At 42.5% G+C, this 22614-nt stretch overlaps 1 protein-coding gene across 4 annotated transcripts in view; it reads right to left on the reverse strand.

The window, feature by feature from the left end:
* The window catches only part of RPTOR (regulatory associated protein of MTOR complex 1), a 157316-nt gene extending 135429 nt beyond the window's left edge, over positions 1–21887 (reverse strand). For all 4 annotated transcript variants that reach the window (XM_074847029.1, XM_074847028.1, XM_074847027.1 and 1 more), the window contains exons 1-3: positions 21200–21887; positions 7503–7605; positions 4282–4364 (exon numbers count right to left, since the gene is read on the reverse strand). In XM_074847029.1, coding sequence (XP_074703130.1) covers positions 4282–4364; positions 7503–7605; positions 21200–21361 — 348 coding nt within the window. In that variant the 5' untranslated portion in view covers positions 21362–21887. The remainder of the gene's footprint in view (positions 1–4281; positions 4365–7502; positions 7606–21199) is intronic.
* Positions 21888–22614: the final 727 nt, after the last annotated feature.

The following is a 22614-nucleotide window of genomic DNA, read 5'->3' on the forward strand; positions in this document are numbered from 1 at the left end:
AGAAAAACCCGCTCTCTCCAACCAGTCCACAAGAAAGGACCAGCCTGCTGTGTGGGAGCAGTAGAAAGCTGGGTAACACCTTCATCCTCACCACCGACCCCTCTGCTCCAGCTCTGCAGAATATCGCAGCAAAGGCTCTGCTGAAAAATGGATGTAAACTGGGACTTCAGTACCCAGCAGAAACCTCTGCGCATGAAAACCCCACCAGCTACTGCCCGCCCATAAACCGCTCGCTGCAGCCGCACTCGGAATTCGCAGACGATTATTCCTGTTTTCAAACAAAGTCTGTTGACTTTTAAACTAAGGCAAGTTCCTGCCTTTTGAATGAGGTAACATGCAATGCTGCCAAGAAAACTAAATTTGCATCCAAACAACAGGGAAAATATTTGCTACCTACCGCCAGCACGAGGCAGCGAGTGCTCTGGCTGGTCACTTACTACGATGCTGCACCTAGCACAGGCAGTATTCTGCAAAGGGTATAAATGGAGATCAGAAGCAGAGAAATACCATTTCAATGTGATCAATTTCTTATCTAAATATTTTAAATACAGAGCATGCCAAGAATCTCCAACAGAAATTTAAAGTATTTTATTCCAGGCAATTAAAGTGATATAACGTGCTGCCTGAGCCAAAGGCTCCCCTTTCTCACGCTGCTCTCCCGACGCTGCCTGCCGCCCGCTGTCACCCAGGCCCTGTCACCAGCAAGCCCCGGTTTTGCTGGGCTCCACCAGCCATCCCTCCCTCGCCCACCAGTCCCCACATCCCCCAGAGCAGGCCCAGGGAAGGTTTTTTCCCTCCAACCAGGCTGGGCATTAAGGGGTCCTGTGCTCTTAACTTTCACCACCTTTCTCTCCTTTCATTCTCAGCTGCTTAACCAACCCCCTTATTCCCTGTAATTGAGCCTGTTTTCCAGATTACCCTCAGGTTTAACCCCTTCCATGCCCAGTGAAACTCTAAACCCACCACCCAAGGTAACATCAGAGAAGAGCTTTTTTTTCCTTTCCACTTTTTCACTAACAGCTAAATTATCTTTGCACTGAATTGCAAGAACTCTTACTTGTTCAGAAAATTCTTTATAAAGACAGATAAAGCCTACAGCTTTGTCATCTCCTACTCTTCCCCCAGTAAAATTTTCGTTTGAGAATTGCAATGAAATGACTGAATATTGTTTAACTGCAGTATTTTGCAGATGAAACAACGGCTGAAGTGTTCTTTATTCCCGCAGCACACAGATTTATGTAGCTACACAACAATAAAGCAAAGTCTTAAATTTAATGAGTACAAATACTTCAAGGAATGGCAAGCTGATAAATTATTTAGAAAGGGGTTCAATAAGACCTGGAAGGAAATATGCATCAGCTGTGCAGCCTGGGAGCTTCCAGAAACAAAGAATTTTCATGCTTTCCCCTTTGAAAGCTTTTTCACCTAAGCTATTTGTATTTAACAAAAACGGGCATGTATTTGAACAACATCCTACCATTACAAGCAGACAAGGACCGCCCTGGCAGTGATGTCAGGGGCCTTTCACAGAGCCTTTCTTACCACATGATCCATTTATCAGTAGTTAGCACCATTTGTGCCTTCACAACAAGATAGTGACCACAGGCATTTCCTGGTGTAAGGACCCACACTGACAGCCCATAATATCGGCTCTTTCAGAACATTTTAATGATTTGGTCTTTTTTCCAGACTGCCTAGTTTTCCCCAAATTGTCTTCCTTCCCTCAATTCTTCAACCCTTCCAAAACACTAAGAAATAGACAAAAACTGGATGTATTAGTATTTATATGAAAGGTCTAGGAAATTCAATAATGTTCCTATTGTTTTATTGCAGATGGCACATCAACTTCTCTTTATTACTGCAGAAAACTCAAGAGCCCTGTAGAGTGCAATAAAACGGTACGTGTTTAGCTTTGCAATGTTTCAAAGGGCTGTGATTTACTGTTAAGAACCAGGCACCTTGCACACAAACATCTGAGCTCGGTAATTGCCTCATGTTTTGTGCAAACTCTACAAGGCAGCGTGAGGTCGGCCCACACAGGGTACCTGCTGCTGCGAGATGCCTGTCCCTCATTCCTCAGTACTACAGACTCTGGAATTAAAGAGCAGAGAAAAAGGTTCGTTTTCACTTTTGCATCAAGATGTTTTATTGTCCTATTTGATTTCAGACACCATTTTAATTTTCTGCCAAATTCTTGGGCTGCTATAGAGAGATTTTTAAAAAGAATTGTCAATGTACCAAGAGGAAAAATGCAAAAGTAAATTTTCTTAAGTATATACCATGTATGCTTCAAGACAAGTCCTTCTTGTATAAATATACTTACAAAACACTTCCAAAAAAAGCATACCCACAATTATCCACAGATTTAGTAATGTAAACATTTCATCACTGAAAACAGTAAGACTCCTTCAGGTAATACATTCAGCTTTTACTGAGTGATAAACTCAGTTCTAGTCAGCCAACCCTGAATAAGGGGGCTGGAAAGTATCAAACAAAGGCAAGAGGTAAAGAACCAGTACAAGCTGTATTTACATTCAAATTGCTCTGAATATATTACTATTTCCATCAAGTTTGAGTTAGAAAGAGGAGGGACTCTGAATGCATACAACCAGCTGCTTTTAACATCACACACGCTAACAACCCTTTTTTCAGTGAAAAATGTTCTCAACAGTGTCTGGCAAAAGAACAGTTTGTATTTACTACTGCAAAGACAATCTCAAAGCCACTTGTCCTTTATCTGAAGGTCTTAGTCCTTCATGAAGGAATGGAAGACTTTGGGGGAAAAAAATAACAAAACCCCCAAGTTATCTATCTCCCTGTAGGAACAGGGACATTCAGAAATTGTAGGTTCCAGACCCAAACAAAACATTTGCAGTGGCAACCTATCTTTATTGATTTCATAAATTCTGAAGAAACAAATAAATGAATGCAACCCATCACAGTTTAAATAGAAAGACTGATTAAAAGTACCTAAGGCACTGCTGACACAAAGGGCTTCTCAACCAGCCGTGCTACACACAGGATAGGAAAATACCAGTAACTTTTCCAACTGCAGACCGTACTCTTAAACTGTATATTAACAGACACTACAGAGACCCTCGGTAGATTAGTTATACGTTAAATAAGGTAGTGAGCAATGTCAGAAACAGAAAATATAGTCCTGGTGCTGACAAAAACACACATTATTATTATTACTGAAGATGATCTAAAAAGAAGAGAAGAAACAATGTTTCCATAAAAAATGAAGACCAGGTTAGTCTTCACACCACATCATAAGGAAAAAAAAAAAAAAAAAGGCAAACCTACAGGTAAGTTCATTCAGTGAAGTTACTATTTCTGATGGGTTATACATTACATGCTTATAATGATAAATTTATGATTTAGTAGTCAATAGCCCAGGTACTTTGAAGAGGAACATTTTGACCCAAACTACCTAGAGCATACAGATAAGGACATGAACATACTGGGGAATATTAACAGTGAAGATGATTCTACAGTTCAGTTTTTGCATCTGTTTGGAAAACGCTGCAGACTTCAAATTTCATCCTTTAGATCCTTCTGTAGTTTATTTACTGAGACACATGAAACTACAGACATTGAAATACCCAGAAGCAAAACACTTCCCCAGTGTGAAAGAGATGTTGCAAAACAGGAAATAAACACTCAGTAGCTTGCATGCCTTATATTTTGTAGACATTATACTTTAGTTAGAATTAGCAGTTACCAAAGCTCTGAAACTGTTTCACAACAAAGTCAAAACCCGTCCTCAGCTACTAACTGCACAACATTCATTGTTCCAAAGGATACAGACAGTACTGATGGATATATACCATGTATGCTTCGAGACAAGTCCTTCTTGTATAAATATACTTACAAAACACTTCTGGAAAAAGTGGGACACAGTTTTGAACTAGCTGAGGCCAAACGAAGAAGAAACTATAAACTCAGAATGAAAAACTTCAGAACATTTCAAAAATACAATAAAGTCAGAGGAACCTAAATTAAAAAAAAAAAAAAATCACTGTAGGGCTTTGTACTTTAAACAAATACCCCAGGCGTGATCAAAGAAAGTGCTAGCCAAGAGGGACACCAGCTAGGAGGCTGTCACGTTTGACAGCTTCCAAGAATTTATTCACGCCGACGGGTGAAGGGAGCAACAAATGCCGCGAGACCACCGTGCCACACTACAGACACACACCTCAGCTTCCAGGCTACGCTGAACGGTATCACAAAGGAGAATCACAGCTGTAGCTGCAGAGGGGAAGCCCAAGGAATACTTACTCTTGGCTGCCAGTTTTCATACTGCTTCTGTAAATTTGCACCAATGGTTTCCAGAGCTTTTTGAGGACCCATTGAGAGAGGATCTAGGAAATATAATGCTAATTAGTATTTTGGACCACAACTGAATCACTCAGCTTGACAAAAGGCAGAAATTATTTCCAATTCTACTTGCATTTAAACTTTTAGGTTCTCTACATCATGTTTCTGTAAAATCCAGATCTACAACCTGGGAGACCAAAGTCTACATCAAAGCATGAACACCACCCCCCTTTGCAGGAGAAAGAAGCCAAAAGCTTCCCACGCTTTCCCTCTCCACTGTTCTGCTTTGAAGAAAGATCATTTAATGCTATTTTAATGCAGGTTCCTTTCACGCATTCAATTTCAAATTCATAAACATTACGTTCCTCATGGAATTTACTTGGGTGCAATACCCAGAACTTACCCCCAAATTCTTCACTCAAGTATAAATTAAATGCCATTAAAGACAGTCAAATTTGGAAGATTTCTCTCACTAAGGTAATAAACACAATTTTGTTTTGGAAGACATGAGAGGCATTACATTTGTTTCTTTTAATACTGAAAAAAAGGTTTCTATAGTAGATAATGACAAAAATTTAAATTGGTTAAATATTTGATGATAAACATTTTTTCTTGATGAATGTAAAATCCTGCTTCATTTACTTCCATTGCTTACTGCTTCAGAGATTGTATGCCATTTGTAATTTTTAAGAAGTTAATTTTATCACTAGATAATTACCACCATCCATATATACCAATACAATCTCAGCTTTTGCGCTTTATTCAAAAACCACGGCCGTATAATTGACACTACTAAAAAGTTTAAAAAAAATCCTAGAAGCTAATATTTTGCAATTTAATATGTCGTTTTAGAAGCGTTCAACCAAATCAATGTTTACAAATATTCTATCTTGTCCTGCTAGAAACAAAATAATAAAGTAGGATGAAAGCAGGATTTTATGAGTTATTGTTCTTAAATGACTAATACAAATGAATACATTTTTGTGCACTTTTGCAGACAGATTTAAGGTAATGCGAGTATACCACTTCCATTTTTTCAAACCAAACACAACCAGCAGTAAATCATCTGCTCAGACTTCCAGAATGCTGCCTAGTGCCTTCGCGGAGCTGCGGCTGCAGGAGCCTCCCCAGGGCCGTCCCCAGGACCAGGGAGCACCCGGTCTGCCCCACGGAGGGTCCCCGCGCTCCCGGATGCACCTTTCAGAAAGGTCTCTACGGACGGCAGCTGCTGCTCGGAACCGCAACAGCCCCCGCGCCAGTTAAGGCAAGTTTTGAGTCAATACCCTTGAGGGGTTGAGCGGTAATTCCCCCAAAAGTATTCACACTGCCTCCTCACAGCTTTTGTTAGCTGATACGCCATTAGCCACTGCTCAAATTAAAAAAGGAAACAAATAGCATAAAGACATCAGAGTTTTTCTGAGTCCTTCAAAAGGACCAAACTGAACTTCAGAAAAAGAAATTAAAAATACTTCACATACACTTTGACAGCAGAGGAACATAGTTTGTGGACTCTGGAGTGCCTTCAGAGTAATTAGCGTTATTAACAATACCCTTTGTACAAAAATAAAGTACGCTGGTCCCATTCCAAGAGGCAAACAATGGAAATAGTTTCTTTTCCTAACGAGAGCCGATGCCACCACAGGCACTACGTGAGCTTTAGCCTCCGCTGTTGAGGGTGTGTATAAGGCTCGAAGGCCTGCGGGGCTCCAGGCCGAGACACCCTCGGTACAATCCGCGCCTCAAACGGTGCCAGGTTGACACTGTAGCAGAGATGTCACTAAGGCTCAATTCTGGAGAAAAACAAAACACTTCAGATGTTCTAAAGGTGCATCTGGAAGGTACAGGGAGAACTGCAAGCAGCTTTTGTCTGAGACTGCGACGGCCATTTATTACCAGAGTTCACAAGCTGGTGATCCCAGCTCAGCTGTAAATAGCAGCAATTGCACCAAAATGATTTCCACACTTCCTTGCACATCTGGCAAAGACATCTATGTTTCCACAATACACACCATTAGCTTCTCTTGAGACTGTTGTATAGAAGAAAAAACGGCAGATATTTTTGCAATTACCTTTTTCAGAAATTTAAAGTTGGCTAGAAACGGAAATGAGTACTTCTGTATATATACATGCTAAAAATTTAATTTAAAAACTGCATTTAAAATTCTCTTTGTTGATGATAGTCACTAATAACTTTATTTTAATGACTCTGCAATGCTCCTCATTCTCTTTACTCTCTACTCGTGTATCAATGAGGAATCAGAGCTGTTCTCTCCACTGAATAAATGTATTTTAGTGCATGCTCATGGCTTTTTAACTGCTTTAAAGTCATCAGCATTTTTAGGTTAAAAAAATGCTATGATTCATAAAGCAGGTAAGGCAAGGTTAGAAATGAGATGTTCTGAAAGCTTTTAAAGAAATCCAGTTTGTGCAATGACTAATTTGCTTCTGCAGCCTATCATAAGCCCCAGAGTTTAGGATTACAGTGCTCTGCAGGTTACTTGCTGAAAACTGAACATTTGTCATTCCTAGATAAAAAAACCAAATCTCCCTTAGAAAGCTTTCTTACACAAGGCAATCACTTCTAATATTACTTCAGATTTGTCTCATCTTGATAATCAGACAATCCCCAAAACCAAGGGAACTTCTCATTTCTTAACAAAAAACTAGGAATTTAGTCCAACACTGCATCAAAGTAGCAAGCCCAGGTGTTGGAACTGCTGGCAAGACATCCTTGGGAATAATTCCAGGTCTTCTGAATTCATGATCCCAATTAAAATAGCCCCAGAGCAGTCACCTCAACATGCAGTGAAGTCCATGCATTTTACAGGAACTTATTTCTATATTGTATGAGGCAGGGTAATTTTAAACCTTTGCAGATCACAGTACTCTAAAAAAGTAACTGCTGGGAGATTTCCTTAGATATTTATAAATCTACACCAATTAGAAGAACACTAAGTAGTCAATTAAAAGCTTTTTTTGCTCCATGCTCTCTCATTTTAGAATAAAGCAGGAAAGACGACCTATGGCAGCAGTTACTGCTGGACTCTTAATTAACTCATATAGACAGAGTGAAATCAGATGCCAGATTTCCTTTTGTTCACCCTAGTTTTAAGTCCAGGAAATACGCAACTATGAGATTATTATATATGCTATAACTCAGCTTGGAAGTTCTCCAGACTTACCGATCCAACACTCCAGACGGGCACAGGGAGTTGTTTTCACCACATCAGGAGGGTCCACGCCGACATTTAGGCACAAAACTAAGGCAACACTGACAGTCTTCATCTGCAAAGACAGACAGTAAAATGCTTACTTGGTGTAGAAACAAAATCAGTTTTCACTTGTGTTGAAATTTTACCACTACTGTAACTTTTGAAGGGTTTCAACAAACTGTTATCTGCTCTTTAAGGTGGACTATTTTAAGCAAGGCATGACTGATTAAATTTTTCTTTTTTTTTTTTTAAATAGAACAGTACTCAGACTTTATGTTACTATTTTTATTACTATTTCCAGAGCCCATTCTTCTTTTACAAAGCATGGAAATGGATATCAGTGGACTTCTTGTTACTCATCTTTAATTAGTCATCGTCCAACTGAAACACATTATTAAAACATGAGAATATGCTATTCAGGGTCCATGATCAATATTATAATATACTATGTCCTCTCTGATATTAAAACTAAAAGCATTACAAGGGAAAAACACCCAAGTGACTGACTAAACCATAACAAAATGTTTAGTCCAGTTTGTTTGTTTGTTTTCTTCACAGGTTAGTTATCCTGCATAGCCTTATTTTCAGAGAAATCTTCACTTGGCTCGTGCCCAGCCCAGCCCAGCAGCACACTCCGACCGGCTTCGGGAGCCCCTGGGGCACCCCGACCATAGAAAATCCAAACCCATCGATACCTTACCTGGGACCCAAAAGCTGCACTAAACCCATGACTAAGCACTATGGCCAGTTCAAAATACTGCTTGAAAAGTGTTATTTCACATCTTGATGCTCTTTTCTCAACTCTCTCATCCCAAAATCTAAACCAGAGAAGGAAAAGAAGCAACGTGGCTCACAGGACTTCCATCAAGTGTTCAGCACTCCCTTGCTTGTCTGAAGCAAGGCCACCCACATCTCCACTTCCCCAGGGTGCTCAGTACAATTCAGAATAGCAGGCAAAAAGAAAAAAAAAAATATCCAAACTTCACACTTACAGAAGAAGCTAGAGCCACACAAATACATAATTCATAAAGAAATTAGAAACTGGAGCAGAGAGACACTATTCACACCAAGAAGGGGGGAGAGGCTCTACAGCAGGGCAGATCACTCCCATGTCTATGATGGGGAACCCAGTGAAAAAATTAGCAAGAAATCTTGTTAATGGCTTCATCCCAAACTATGTTCTTGCTAACAAAACCCTGCAATCCTGTAGGAGTTACTCACCCCCATGAGTTAACAAGGAGCAAGCAGCACTTTCCAGAACACAGATGAAAACAAGACTCTGAGCAGGGATGCCCTCACCGGCGCTTCACAAGGGCTCCCAAAGGGCTGCGCAGAGCTGGGGTGAAGGTGGCACTGCTAAGGGTTAGCACTAAGTACACATGCACAAGAATACTTATACTACGTGTTGTTCTTAATTTTGATAAAGTATAGTTACTGGCAAAATGAGGATCAGCCGTGAGATGCAGCTTGGTCCTCCAAAGCCAGAGCAGCCAGGTAGCCCAAGGAAACGCCACCAAGACCCGGATGCCTGCAGCCAGACCCCAGGCTCCCGACGGAGGAGAGATGCTGTGCTGAGAGCCAGCCTGATTCATTCCTCTCCCCTTGGAAGTCTTTTCAATCCTCCTCCGGCTCTATCTGATTCTTTTATCTTTCACTTTCATCTCTCTTTTCCCCTCACTTTCCCTCACTTATTTTGTCAACACCAAACCGCTACCCTCAAAAATAAATTGCGACAGCAATTGTTGACTCTTTTCACGTTGCTTGCACACATCTTACCCTTTCCTCTCAGTTTTTTTTCTTTGTTTAGAAAATAATTTCATCCGACACAGGGCAACTGCTGCCCTGGTTTTACAGAACCCAGCACAAAGATCTCACTGGTGGTTCACTACAATAAAGACTCCAGAAAAAACCATCCTACAACAGCTGCAACAAAACCCCAAGATATTTACAAAATGATACACATGACATTTTTTAACTGGGTGCACTTCTTTTGAACAAAGTTACTTCAACATCCAAGTACCGACTGATTTACCTCCTGATCCAAACCACAGACTGAGAATCCGTGACCCCCACAAAACCACACCAGACTCCTTCCCCCGCTGCAGACCCGCGTACCGCTGCACTAGGGTTATTGTGAAGACACGGATACGTTATCTTCAAGGTAACAAAATAATACCCAGCTCTAGTAAAAGGAAAAATAGTTGCAAAATTTTTAATTTTTCAATTCACTCAGTAAAAAAAATTGTGTGTTATAAAAATGACCTGATTTTTAAAAGTGATCAGAGACGACCTGGCAGCTCCATGCATCTGCAGTCACCAGCACACCCGTCGCTGGGCGCCTGCGCAGATCAGCTCCCACACAGCGCAGGCTGCTGTACCCAAGCGGCAATGGGTGAAAATAGTTCCCTTTAGTCTTAAAACCGAAGGGACAGGCTTTCCACCCAGTAACGCAGGTGTCTGGCACCCGATACTTCAGTGCTTTCTTCTTCCTCAGCGAGGGCACCTGGCCTTCTTCCCGCTCCCCTATTTCATGCACAGTATTGACTATTGCACCAATGAAAACATCATGTTACTTCGATATTGCAATAAATACTTATTACAACAGCAATTTGAAACCTTTCTATTCCTTTCCAATAAGGATAAGATTAAGATCAGGAAATAACTTCATTTAGAAAGCAACACCCTCGAAGACTATTATTTAGTGTCATCTTTTCCTGCCAGCCCTTTCCCAAAACCCATCAAATATTTTGAAAACTAAGAGGCACAGAGTTCCTGTTGAGACTTTTGGCTTGACCCACCTGCACACTAGGCAAAGGTAAGAAATTAATCACATTTAACAAAAGCTCTTAAATAGGTAACCCTTTACTGTATCAAGCAGCACAGAAATACTATGTACCAACTATGCACACTTGTTGAGAATATTAGTGCTCAGCAGTATGGTCGAGTAGGAAGAAGAAAAAAAAAGGAAAAAAAATAACCACCCAAAAAATACCCCCACAAAACTTCTGCCCATTACAGACCTACTTGCACGGGCTGAGCTCTGACCTGCACACGAGGACACCTTTTCAGTACGCTGCACCCTTTGCCAGGTCACACAGCCTCAGAAAAAACGTGGCGCCCCAGGGTGTTAAAGAGCACAAACATCCCCAGAAGTAATCACATGCTGGCAAACACGCACTGAAAACCCAGAAGGAAACAAAGAAAACTACAGGACAAAATAACTTATTAGAAGTGGAAACACACAAATCATTCTTTCAAGAGAAAGTATCCTGCCAAACAATCTTTCCTGTCTCGTTTATTTATTGTTTCCCATTTGTGGTCTAATACTGACTTATTTTTCAATATTTTACTAGTAATGTCTGATCTGTGACTTACGCTGAAGAGGCTGATATTTATTTTCTATTCCCAAGTTCGATGTTTTAAATGAGGATTTCTCCTTGAAAACAGACAGCAAACCAGTGATGAAAAGTAACAGTCTGATCCCAAAGACAAATGGGGTTATTTCCCCTCTGCCTGCCTCCCCACAAAGGAGGTAAAGTATTATACTTCACAACTATTTGTTCTGCTAATAAAGAGCACATCTTCAGTAAGAATTACAGCTCTCCATACTCCCCTCCGACTCCTACTCAACATCCATCTATGATGTTGAATCATTACAGATCAAAAGAAAACCTGAGCCCAAGAAACTGAATAATGCTTTTCGCATTTCTAAACTCTTTTGGAACCTACTACCAGAAACCGTAGCATATTTAAAGCTTCTTAATACAAGAAGTACTAGGACACTCTCATCTGTCATTAAGACAGTGGAAATTTTCTTTTCTACATTTCAAGAATATATCCACCAGAACACATTTCGATGTATTTTTGTTAGAATTAAAAAATGAAGCATAAGAATGTTTGGCAAGCTTCTAGGAAAACCAATATCCAAAATGCTTTCTCAGCAAAGGCTCAAGATCAAAACCATAGAAGCTCTTACTGTAGGCTCTTCACTATATAGTGTAATTTGTATTTTAAAAAAAAGAAAAAGATACAATTCACAATTTTGTACTGCATTCAATTTAAAATTATTTAATAACTCCGGGTCAGAACCTGCAATACTTAAATTGCAAAATCCACTCAGTCAAAGAGCTCTTCCTGAGCAGTAACAGTGCTGGATTTAAACCCCAAACCCATCAGAAATGGGAATAGGTGAGCAGAGGTAGTCTGTGCCTGTCCGGAAGAGAAGATGCTTATTAAAGCCTCTGACACTGAAATTTACATGTTATACTAAACATTGGAGAACTTGGAAAATCTCCTTAATTCACCTCTTACGTCCTTTTGAGGCAAAACAGATCTGCAGACGAGAGAAACATCACCCATAGGTATCTCACAGCAAAATTAGTGCAATTTCTGCAGCTATGTTCAGCTAGAAGAAAGATTACATTATCTTCATAAGAACGGTTTTGATTGAAAAAAACTTGAAGTTTCACCATCACAGGGAGCCCAACTTGTCCTACTGTAGCAGTCCTGAAAGTAATTCCAGCCCAGCCTGTAACTGAGACAGCCCATTTCATCAGTTGCTAAAGATTTGTTAAAGGCTGAGGAAGAATGGGGTTAGCAACGAAGAAAAGAGTCATATAACTGTTTTATCTCCTAGTTCAAGTGACATCAAGAACAAGTCAGTCAATCAGTTTATGAGAAATTTTGCATTTTGTGGTAAGACCCTCACCTAACATTTTAGAATGGACCTTTTAAAACCCGTAAATATTTTATTTCTACACTGAAATTTTCAAGCTGAAAAATTTCTGTTTAAACATTACACAGATGAACACTCAACCATTATAAACCTGCCTGGTTTTACGCCAGTAAGTTTAAATTGCTCTGTGAGTTAATACAAACACAAGATTAAGTCAGCATTAAACATAAAATATATGTTGCTACATTATTTTCCAGAGCTGAGGGTGAACTTAACAGCATTAAATACAAACACTGGGACAGATTTCCAGACTGAGAAATCCTCATCTCCGTCTCATTTGGGAGTCTTCATTGGCCCGCAGGCTCAGTTCTGCCTGCTTGTTCAGTAAATTCATTCCCTTCCTAAAGACTTTTTTGGGACGTTTTTCTTTATATACATTTACATGGATTTAGTACAAGCCTCTCAACCAAAAGGCAAAACCAGCTAGGTGTTCCACCAGCAACTCTAAAACCTTAACAGTTCTGGAGACGTGCCATTAAACACTTCCACAAGGAGTTCTGTGAACACCCAGCAGTAACTGCAGTATTTAGCAACACGGAACATTGTTCTCCCTTTGGAGTTTCAGTTACAGATCACTCTGCAACACCCAGAAAAATCACGTTTTCTCTTTCCCAAGCCTGGTGGAAGCTTTTATACATCGCACCCACACCCGGCAGGCTTTCTCATATCAAGGTGGCCTCTTGCAGCAACCTGCGTGTTTAACTGGAGTGGGGCTCTTCTGGAGGGGCCGGGATTCATGGCAGAGCAGCCACGGGAGGAGACGGGCATCCTGAACTCCAGCAACTTCCCATTTCAGGCTCCCAGCTAAGAGGTGACAAGTGGCAGCACTTTGTCAGGGTCCTCTCTAACAGCACAGGCATCATTCCCAGGGCTCAGGCACACAACACCACTGAGGAATGACAGTTTACAAGTCAGCTGGTGAAAAGGCTTAAAATTTTGAACAGGAAGACAAAAGTTTGCCCTTCCTGGTCCACTTGATCACACAACTGCACACAAAAACAAAGAAAGGTTTCAGAAGGGAGTGACTCTGACAGAATGTATCCCACTCACCTCCACCCGGCGAACAGGCAGCAGGAATATAGATCCCTGCTGCAGAAGGGGGGTCTGTCTGACCCGTGCCCCTGGAGCAGTCACACCTTTGAGCTCTAATTTGGTACTCTTCTACACTCACCCTGCACCACACTGTGCCAGATGATTGAGAATCAAGTGTTACTCTTCTTTTAATGGATCTTCCTTTTAGCAGGCCAAATACCAAAAGAAGAGAGATGTGCCAGTTCTCTTCAGCTCACCTGTAATGTTTTTGCAAGGGAAAACATCTAAAAAGGAAGAACTTCCAGTTTCAAGAAAGTTTTTTAATATGAAGTTTAAGAGAAATAAATTGTTATGGAAAAAAATCTCAGCGTGCTTCTCCACAGTGATAAAAATAGCAGAATGCAAAGAAATACTTCAAGTTAACATTAATAATTCAACACCTCTGCAGGTAGTCTTCAGCCATCTGTAGCCCAAAAGGTCGGTTCTTGCTGTGACTGTGGTGACAGCATACACTAGATTCCTAGATCAACTCCTCCTTAGTCTTTGTTTTCCTTTTCTAACCTCTGTATTCTGCACTAATACTATGAATTTGCTTCAGAGGTTTATTATGTCCAACATGTTTGTTTACCCGGTGAATGCAGCTACTACACAAAGTTCAAGAGCAGTCAGTAATGCTAACACAGCTCCTCATAAAACAGACTTTTAACTGCTGGCTTCACTATTTACTTGATAAGCACTGCTTACGCTTGCAGATGAATTACTACTGCCAATCAACACCCGAGATACACATACACACTTCCTATTTACTTGCTCGGAGAACAGTGTGCATCCTCTCTGTCTGACAGGGAATAACATCAATTGACACGCTATGGCCCGGCGACCTCAGCGGCTGAGGGGGCCCTCAGAGATCAAAGGTAATCGTGCACAACAGAACTGCTCTTAGGATTAAAAACTACAAAGCCAAGCAGGCTGATTCACTCTGCCATGGCAAGGCAGCAAAATACTGCCTTTAAACCACTGCTTAGATACATATAACCAAAACGGTGTTTTCTTGTCCCTGCCAATCATTTCCTTAAAATAATGAAAAAGAATAGGAGGCAAATATTTTACTTCTATGATCTTTGCTTTCTTTATACAACATGCAAAAAGAATCGACAAGAGACATTTTCTAGATGTTATTCCTCATTTGATCTGTGACAACGGCTTCCCTTCTCACCTCAGCACAACTCTCTATCGGCTTTGCATTCCGCACGCTCCTTTTCATCATTCCACCACCTTCCCCTCCCGTCTAGCACTATCTTTAAGAAGGTGTCCATCTTCGCATGCACTGACTGACTTCTTCATCTTCAGATCTTCCTTACAAACTGTTATTTCAAATTATTCCTGGAAGACATTTTTAGATCTTTAACAAGTCAATACCACATTCTGTACAACATATATTTGATCAGGAATCACACTGTCCCCTTTCAGTGGAGTCCCTGAGCTACAGCCAACCTCACTAAAATAAAATAATGTTTTGAGAAGTTTCCTGAGTTTACAGGAGCAAACAGGAAAAAGCGATAAGGACGAGATCAAGTCCATAATTTCAGCTGAAGTGTCAGGAACATAAAGATGAAGATGTTTGGTTGTATTTCAGAGCCATACGGTACAAAACACTGTCCCTCTGCCTAATAAGGCTCAACCGCCTGATCAAGGGCTTTAAATTTCTCACTGCTGATGTGCCATGGAGAGAAAGGAAGAATCACCGAGGGAAGGCAATCAAGCTTCCCGGAGCAAACCACGCTGCAGGCTGTGCCCCTTCCTGAGGCTTTGTCAGACTCCAAGGAAGTCAAGCAGAGGGAGAGCCACGCGTGCAGAGCTCCATCCTGACAGCAGAGCGGGGTGGAATGACCCAAATCATCACTTTTACCACAGACCAGCTTGCACACCTCTGAGGCACTGCTCCTCTCCTCTGGACACTGCCGCTCGCATCCCTCACCCAACAAAAGCTACTCCGGCTCTAGATCAGCCTGCCACAACACAGCAAGAATAAATAAATAAATACAAATACAGAAGTAAAAACCCTGGTGAGGGTGTCACTGGTAGAACCACTGGGACAAAAGGATAAAAAGGAATTCTTCAGGCGCCGAGCCTATCTGTCACCTATTGTATCCCACATGACAGCTTTGTATTAAAGAATGCCACTGACACAAATCTGGTTTTGTCAAGTATTTCATGAGATAAATTATCTAAAGTACATTCTTTATAGAAGAATAGAAGAGTAAGACAAACATCCTGAGTTTATCAAGTTTACTCAGAAATGCCAGTTAAAGCTATGAGAGACAGAGAACAATCGATAATCTCCCTCAGTCATCCACTGCCCTACTATGCTAACAGTCACCTTTGGAAACGTTCAAGGGTAGAAGATGAGCACAGCAGCAAGCCAATTAAAACAACATCTCAGAGAGAAAAACACAAGCAAACCCTCCAAACTTCCCGGAAAACCTACATAACCCATGGAGACAAATGAAAATTAAACTCCGAGGAAGCCTGTTGCCCTTGAATTTATCTACACAAAGGCAGAGAGGAAAAAAGGTAAGAGCCAGAGAAGCGTTAACAAAGCATTTCTAAAACGTTCACATAACCTTCAGTCTCGCAACTATTGAAACACAGACAATGCCAAAATAAAGTAGTGGTAGTTGTCAGCAGAACAGATGTTTCACAGTTTTTGCCACAAGAGCTTCATGCGAAGCAGCCCGCTACCATCTGGCCATTTACTGCTGCACTAGGGTTCTACCAATGTTTATTAACATTTGCCACACTTGAGAAATTAGAGGAAAAGCCTCATACAGTGATACATATTTTTAATTAAAGCATGCAATTTGCAATAATAGTCCAGCACTTACGTAAATGGAAAAAATATATACCTTGAAAGATAATCTGCTATTCACAGGCCCTTCAAATTTCTACAAACATGCTGGGGGGCAGGAGGGTAACGAGCCACTACAACATATATGTTGATTTAAAGTAGCAATAATTGCCTAACTCCTCTCCAAATACCATATGCTCTGTAGCGCAGCAACACCAGTCTCCAAGCCTGCCCTAGCTCCAAGACAAAAAAAGAAGCACATTATATATAAATAAGTATTCTCTCATTGCATTTTTTTGAATGGAGGAACACAGATAGAGTTATTTTGTCATTCCATTTGCCGAGTTGAAGATTTCAGTGTTTTGTTTCCTACCGGTGTACAAAGGTAAGATCTTTTTCTTTTAAAATACACGACTAGTTGTACTCCTCAGAGCTGTTACAGTCCCCTCTCTGCTTAGACGTAAAAACGTGTGTAGATAGTGGTAGATACAGCGCGAGCTTCCCAACTCCATCCAATCAATACACAACCATCTTAATTCAAAATGATCTTTGTTCTAGGTAAGAGGAGATATAAATCTATAACTTAGATGACAGGGCTCATTACTTACAGCAGGGGGTTCAGTTTGGGGAGAAGCCAGGTTTTTCGTTTTGTTTTTAAAGATATTTGTAAACCAGCAGGTGCCCTGTGCTACCACTCGATTCACACACCTCACCGGACAGCAATTGCCACTTTTAGTAACTCCTGAACTAAAGTGGATTTCAACCACTGACCTAGAAGAGAGATTCACACCATCACCAGTTCTCAGCACTCCAAGCCAGGCTTCCTCAGAGTTTATCTTCATACCAGGGGAAGAACGGAAACTACAGATCATTTGGGTTGGACCCCAGGCTACTTACTGGGTTATGCGCTTCCTAACAATGAACGCAGTTGACAGTCCGTGTTCGTGCATAAGCAAACAAAAACAAGTAAAATGGAATAAGTCAAACCAAAGAGAAGGCTGCTGCCAAAACACCAACTCCCACCCTCTCACCTCGAGGATTCCTGCTGCCTCATTTCAGCTCACAAGAAACACACTGAACCAGGCTTAGAAGAGAGGGGGGACGTGAGCCCCCAGCGCTCCAAGAGCAAGCAGTAGCCAAGGCACGTCCCTTACAAGGGTGCCTGGAAGCTCCCTCGGATCGAAACAACTATTTCAAGCTGAAGCGATGCACACAAACTTCCAACACTACGATCCTTCAGTGACTTCCTTTGACACAAGAAGCATTTCCCATGCAGGCAGGTAAACTCTGCTTGTCTGAATTAAGCGCATTTGTACACAGCCTTGCTTTAATCTACATTTCCACAGAAACCTAATTGTGTATTCTCTTCTCATAAAAACAGGATTGAATTCTCACTCAGCAAGTTATGAAGCAGCAGGAAAAAAATGTTAAAGTAAAACTATTACAATCAGCTTTCTTGCTCTCTGCTTATTTTAGAAATCAATATAACTACAGCACATCTTCATTTAAATATTCTGAATTTAGCAGCAACCTGTCACTAAAACCTAGTGTATTTGAAATCTTTTCATTTAAATCAAGTTTCATGATTTGCTTGCTACTGAGGCTGTGAGATTTAACTCAATACACAAAGCATAATTCCAACCCTCTTGTGTTAAAAATATTCTTTAAATAAATAATAGATCAAAGCAGTGTCACTTTGATGGCATATGTAGTCCACGGAAGCAGGAGACAAAGGATTAAATGCTTTCAGAGCAGCCCTTTTGGATGAAAGGCGGGGGGAACACACGACAAGTGAATGTGCAGTTATTTTATCTGGATTTACTACTCATTACTTTTCTCATTTGATTCTTCCCTCTTATTAGAGTTCTGCCTTCTAAAAAACCTTTAAGTTTGCATAAACTCTGGGTTTTTTACAGCAGTGAAGCAAGATGAAAAAAAGAGTCATTCCATTCCCAAATCTTAGTGAATCATTTCCTATAACTATAGTAAAGCTAAGACCTCTCTGTAGGACTACTCAAGATGCTGAATAAGGGCAAAAGCTGCCACTGCCTGTGTTTTTTCATGATTCACAGTGAAAAAATGCTACAAATTTACCTGCAACTCAGGCAGATAGAGACTTGTTTTGGATAACCTTTGAGAACTTCTTGATTTAGCGATAGGCTGGTGTGTTTAAACACAGCTAATGCTTCCCATCCTAGGCTTTGACAATTTATCAGATTTAAAATAATGGAATCCTTTCCACACTCTCTACTCACACCAAGAGGTACATCCCCTCCAGCCCTCAGGAAAATCTCTTTCAATAGCATCTTGAAGATAAGAGCACACCTGAAGTCAATCAGACCTGGCTTTTGGAAAAAGGAGGCAAGAGACAAGAAAATGAAGGTACAGGAAATCGGGGAACGCAACAGACTCGCAGCCAGAGACTGGAGGGCAGGGACTGTGTGGCATTAATTTGATGAGCAGCTACCGACGGGCACGAGAGGCTCTGAACGCCACCAAACCAACACGGCTGCAACACAAAATTCTGATCGCTGGGGAATGATGCTCCAAAGCAAGAAAAAAGAAAGAGAACGAACTTTCTGAGGACAGCTAAAACAACACGATGAGAGGAATAATTAAATTATAATGCCAGAGAGCATGTAACAAAACAGTAAAGTGAAATCAGAAAAAGGGAAAAAAGGGGGGGGGGGGGAGTGGAAATCAACACAAGGTCAGTTTACCTCCTGACAGTAAAGGCTGACAGATTACTGCACATCTTCCCTCACACTATTATTCCAAAATGTTTCATAATAAAAACCCCACAAATCTCAAATTCCTGCAATTTTATTAAGGTGATTGGTTTTCTGGACAAACCCGTTACACTCAAACTCCCATTTTCAGTTGGTCTAGCAAGCTAGTTCATGTAACACAAGGTCAAACCAGATTATATGATTTTATCAACTGTTTTGCAGGATTAACCTAATTTGAGTTGGGTAGGGGAAAATATTTATCAAATATCATTTTCCATACAGAATTCTAAACACCCCATCTCCAGACCCCTTCCTTCACTGTCTGAAGTTCTGATAAGTTTGTAATACGACGTCAAATGCTAAGAAGATATCCAGCGATAGCTAAAAACTTGAATAAAACACAAGACGTGAAAAATAACTGTTAATACTTAAAAGTAATGAGATTGAACATTCTCAGATCAGCTTCCCTTCCTCTCTCAGATGTCTTTATGTGCTTTCTATATATTCCTATGACCCTGTTCTTACGCAAAAATTATACACAACAGCAAGTTTGTCCAAACAACATCTGATAAAGCCGTCCAGATACAAATGACATAGGAGCAGCACCACTGATCCTGATATAAAAAGTTATTTGATTCAAGCTGACAGTGAAACAGAAGAACTAAACAGAAAATATCAGATTTGCTCTCATGTTCTTCATTTACAAAAATAAGGCTCAGTATCTCGGAGAAGGATTCGGGCATGATTTCGCTGAGCTCACTCACAGCGAGTAGCACGCTATTTCGTGCAAAGCGCATCGTCACAGCACAGAGGACTCCCAGAAGAAGGAACTACAACTCCATAGGAGTAAGGACGGTAGAAACTGGGCTGCAATGATCACTGTAATCACTGCTCTCGTCTTCATTGAGAAGATTCTCTTTGGCTGTAACATGCATATGAAACATTTAACAACAAATATGAAGAAGACAGCTGATTACTAGCACTTTACTCATGCTTATGCTGCACAACCTATTGATTACCTTGATCAAGTCAATGTCATTCCCAGTTTAGAAAAAAACAACTTTGCAGATCAGGAAATAAGCAAACAGGAAGCTTCACAGGAAGGCAGAGGGATCACTAAAATAGACAAGCAAGCTCATCACACCTCCACAGTCTACTAGAGAAAAATCTCTTCCTTGCCAAAACCCTTTAAAGATGACATACCACAAAACTTTGTGTTCTGTGGCTCATTTAAATTACATCAAAAAAAAAAACCCAAAACTCAATTCAATCCATTAATGATCTGCCAAGTCAAATTTTCAGTACATGATTCTACTCAGTCAAACGATGCTGGTTCAGCCAGAGCCTTCCTCAGAACTTCTGAGCACTACAACCATTTAGGTGAACAACCCTCCAGGAACATTTAGACACCAGTACAGCGTCCTCGTGCCTGGTCATAACGCCTCTGGAAAGAAACTACAGGATGGAGTTTCAAAAGCAGTTCCCAAATTATTCCAGAGTATTGCAAGAGGGATCATAAACAAAACAAAACTTTGGTCATATATACATATTCATAAACACAAAGTTATGGGTAAAACAACTTTGAGATCTAGGGAATCCTGTAACCCAAAACAGATTCCAAGCACAGAAAGAGTTTGCTTGCTTTTAACTTAAAATATTTAAGCTGGCACATAGACGCAACACAGGATTCAAGACCCCCTGGCAAGGATCTTTCTTTGACGCACTTGGCTTTGTCAATTTAACATGCAACATATCTTCAAACACAGAGAAGCACTTTGCTTTAATACAGTAAGTGCTTCATCTAGTAAGTATTTCCTGCCTCCAAAATCACATAATCTCTGTTTCCACAAACACAAAGAATGCCTTAATTTCATATTCCACATAACATGCTGGTGGCAAGCTTCAAAACCACAAAGCTTCCGTGCATCTTCACCACTAGACAACTGTAATGACTACATTCATTGCACCTTGTGCTTGCATCATTAACCTGCTGATCCAGAGAGCTCTTTAAGATCTCATTAGTTTTATTGTCTTTCCTGAAAAATACCAAGTACCCAAATTTCGTTTAAAGATCTTAAGTGAGGGAGCTACTCAAAGAGTGTATTACCATGAGCTTGGGACTAGTACCTTTGACCTATCTGCGTGTTTGCTTCCCCTAATACCATACAACAGGCACAGGAACTATCGGATCAAACACTCAGCATTCCGTCTGGAAACAGGCTGCTGCTGGAGGTACAGCAGCCCTCTGAGCACTCACTGCTCCCTTTTCACCACCTGTCCCCCCCACTCCTCCTCCAAACCCCATCCTGCCCTTGAGCATTACCCGGTCCTTCATCCTCCAGCTCTGAGCCAAGGACTTGGAGCCTTCGATCTTCTCACAATGCCTTTTCTTCATAAAGGCCAGGGGCAAGTTCCAGTCAGTCAGGTCAGACTCATCCTCCTCCCCAAGCCCCAGAAGAGGCGACTGCAGCATCTCAGACTCCATCAGAGGGGAAGTGCCAGGCAACAAGTGAGCAGCAATCTCCAGCCCAGCAGGCAGCGGGGGCCGAGGGATCCCTCCGGCGGGCGGAGGCGCGGACGCGGGCTGGCGGGGGGGAGGACGGGGCAAGGGCAGAGGGAGGCTCCGCTCCCAGGTGTGCAGGTAAGGACGAGCCCGGGGGAAGCAGCGCCTTCCACCTGGCGACTCGCCGCCGCCCGCAGACAGCAGCCCCGGCCGGGCTGCGAGGAAGGCGGCGCCTCCCGGCCCCGCGGAGGGCCGAGGTGCCGGCGGGGACCGGGCCCCGGGCCTCCACTCGCGCCTCTAGCCCCGCGGGCCCTGCACTCTCTGCGGCGGGAGCCGCGCCCGGCCCATCGCGGCTCCCAGCTCCCTCGCACACCGGCGGGCCGAGGGCGGATCGGCGAGCGGCGGACCGGGAGCGGGCGGGAGGCGGGAGGAGAAGGGGAGACTCGTCCTGCGGCACCGGAGCGCCCGACTCCTCTCACCACCACATCAAGGAGGCGGCCATCTTCCCCCGGCCCACAATGCACCGCGCTACGGGCCGCCGCGTGGGACAAGCCGGGCCGCCGCGGTCCAGCCGCGGTTACCATGGTTACAGCGCGGCCTAGCCCGGGCCTAGCGCGGTCGGGGCGGCCCCGGGAGCCTTCCCGGAGCCCTCCCGGGAGCCGCAGGGCTTAAAACAGGCCGCCCTCCTCCGGGCAGGCGAGCACCGCCCAGGTGAAGGTTCCCGGCTCGCCCGGCCCTTCCCCTGCAGTGCGCGGCCTCAAGATGTCGGCGGTGCGCGGGGACAGCCCGTCCCGGAGGGCCGCCGGGGGTGGGGGGGGCACCACAGCCTGGGGGCAGCTTTGGGGCCGCCTGTGGGGAAAAGGCGTTTCGAGGGCGGATCCCCGCCCGAGTGCGCCCGAGAGGCTGCTCGGGTCGGAGGGCGAGGGGCTTGTCTGCCCCTGGCTGGGGGGAAGGTCCTGCCCTGCTGCACACAGGGACCAGAAGGGCAAATTTTCCCCCGTGCCACCTGCTCCTCGGTTAACTGCGTGTCCACTTCACTGGGAGCCGTAGGGTGCGATGTGCTTGTTTCCTCCAGGGATTGTCCCTCCTGCAGCGCTGAAGGGACAAGGTTGTTGATTACCTTCGGGGCGCCGAAAAACATATACACAGAAAAATCCAACGTGACTTTGGTTTCCGTCACTTAAAGCAGCACAAGACTGACTGCACGACATACCGACCCTTCAGACCACTGTGCC

The sequence above is a fragment of the Strix aluco genome, chromosome 21 (assembly GCF_031877795.1).
Source record: "Strix aluco isolate bStrAlu1 chromosome 21, bStrAlu1.hap1, whole genome shotgun sequence".
Classification (NCBI taxonomy): domain Eukaryota; kingdom Metazoa; phylum Chordata; class Aves; order Strigiformes; family Strigidae; genus Strix; species Strix aluco.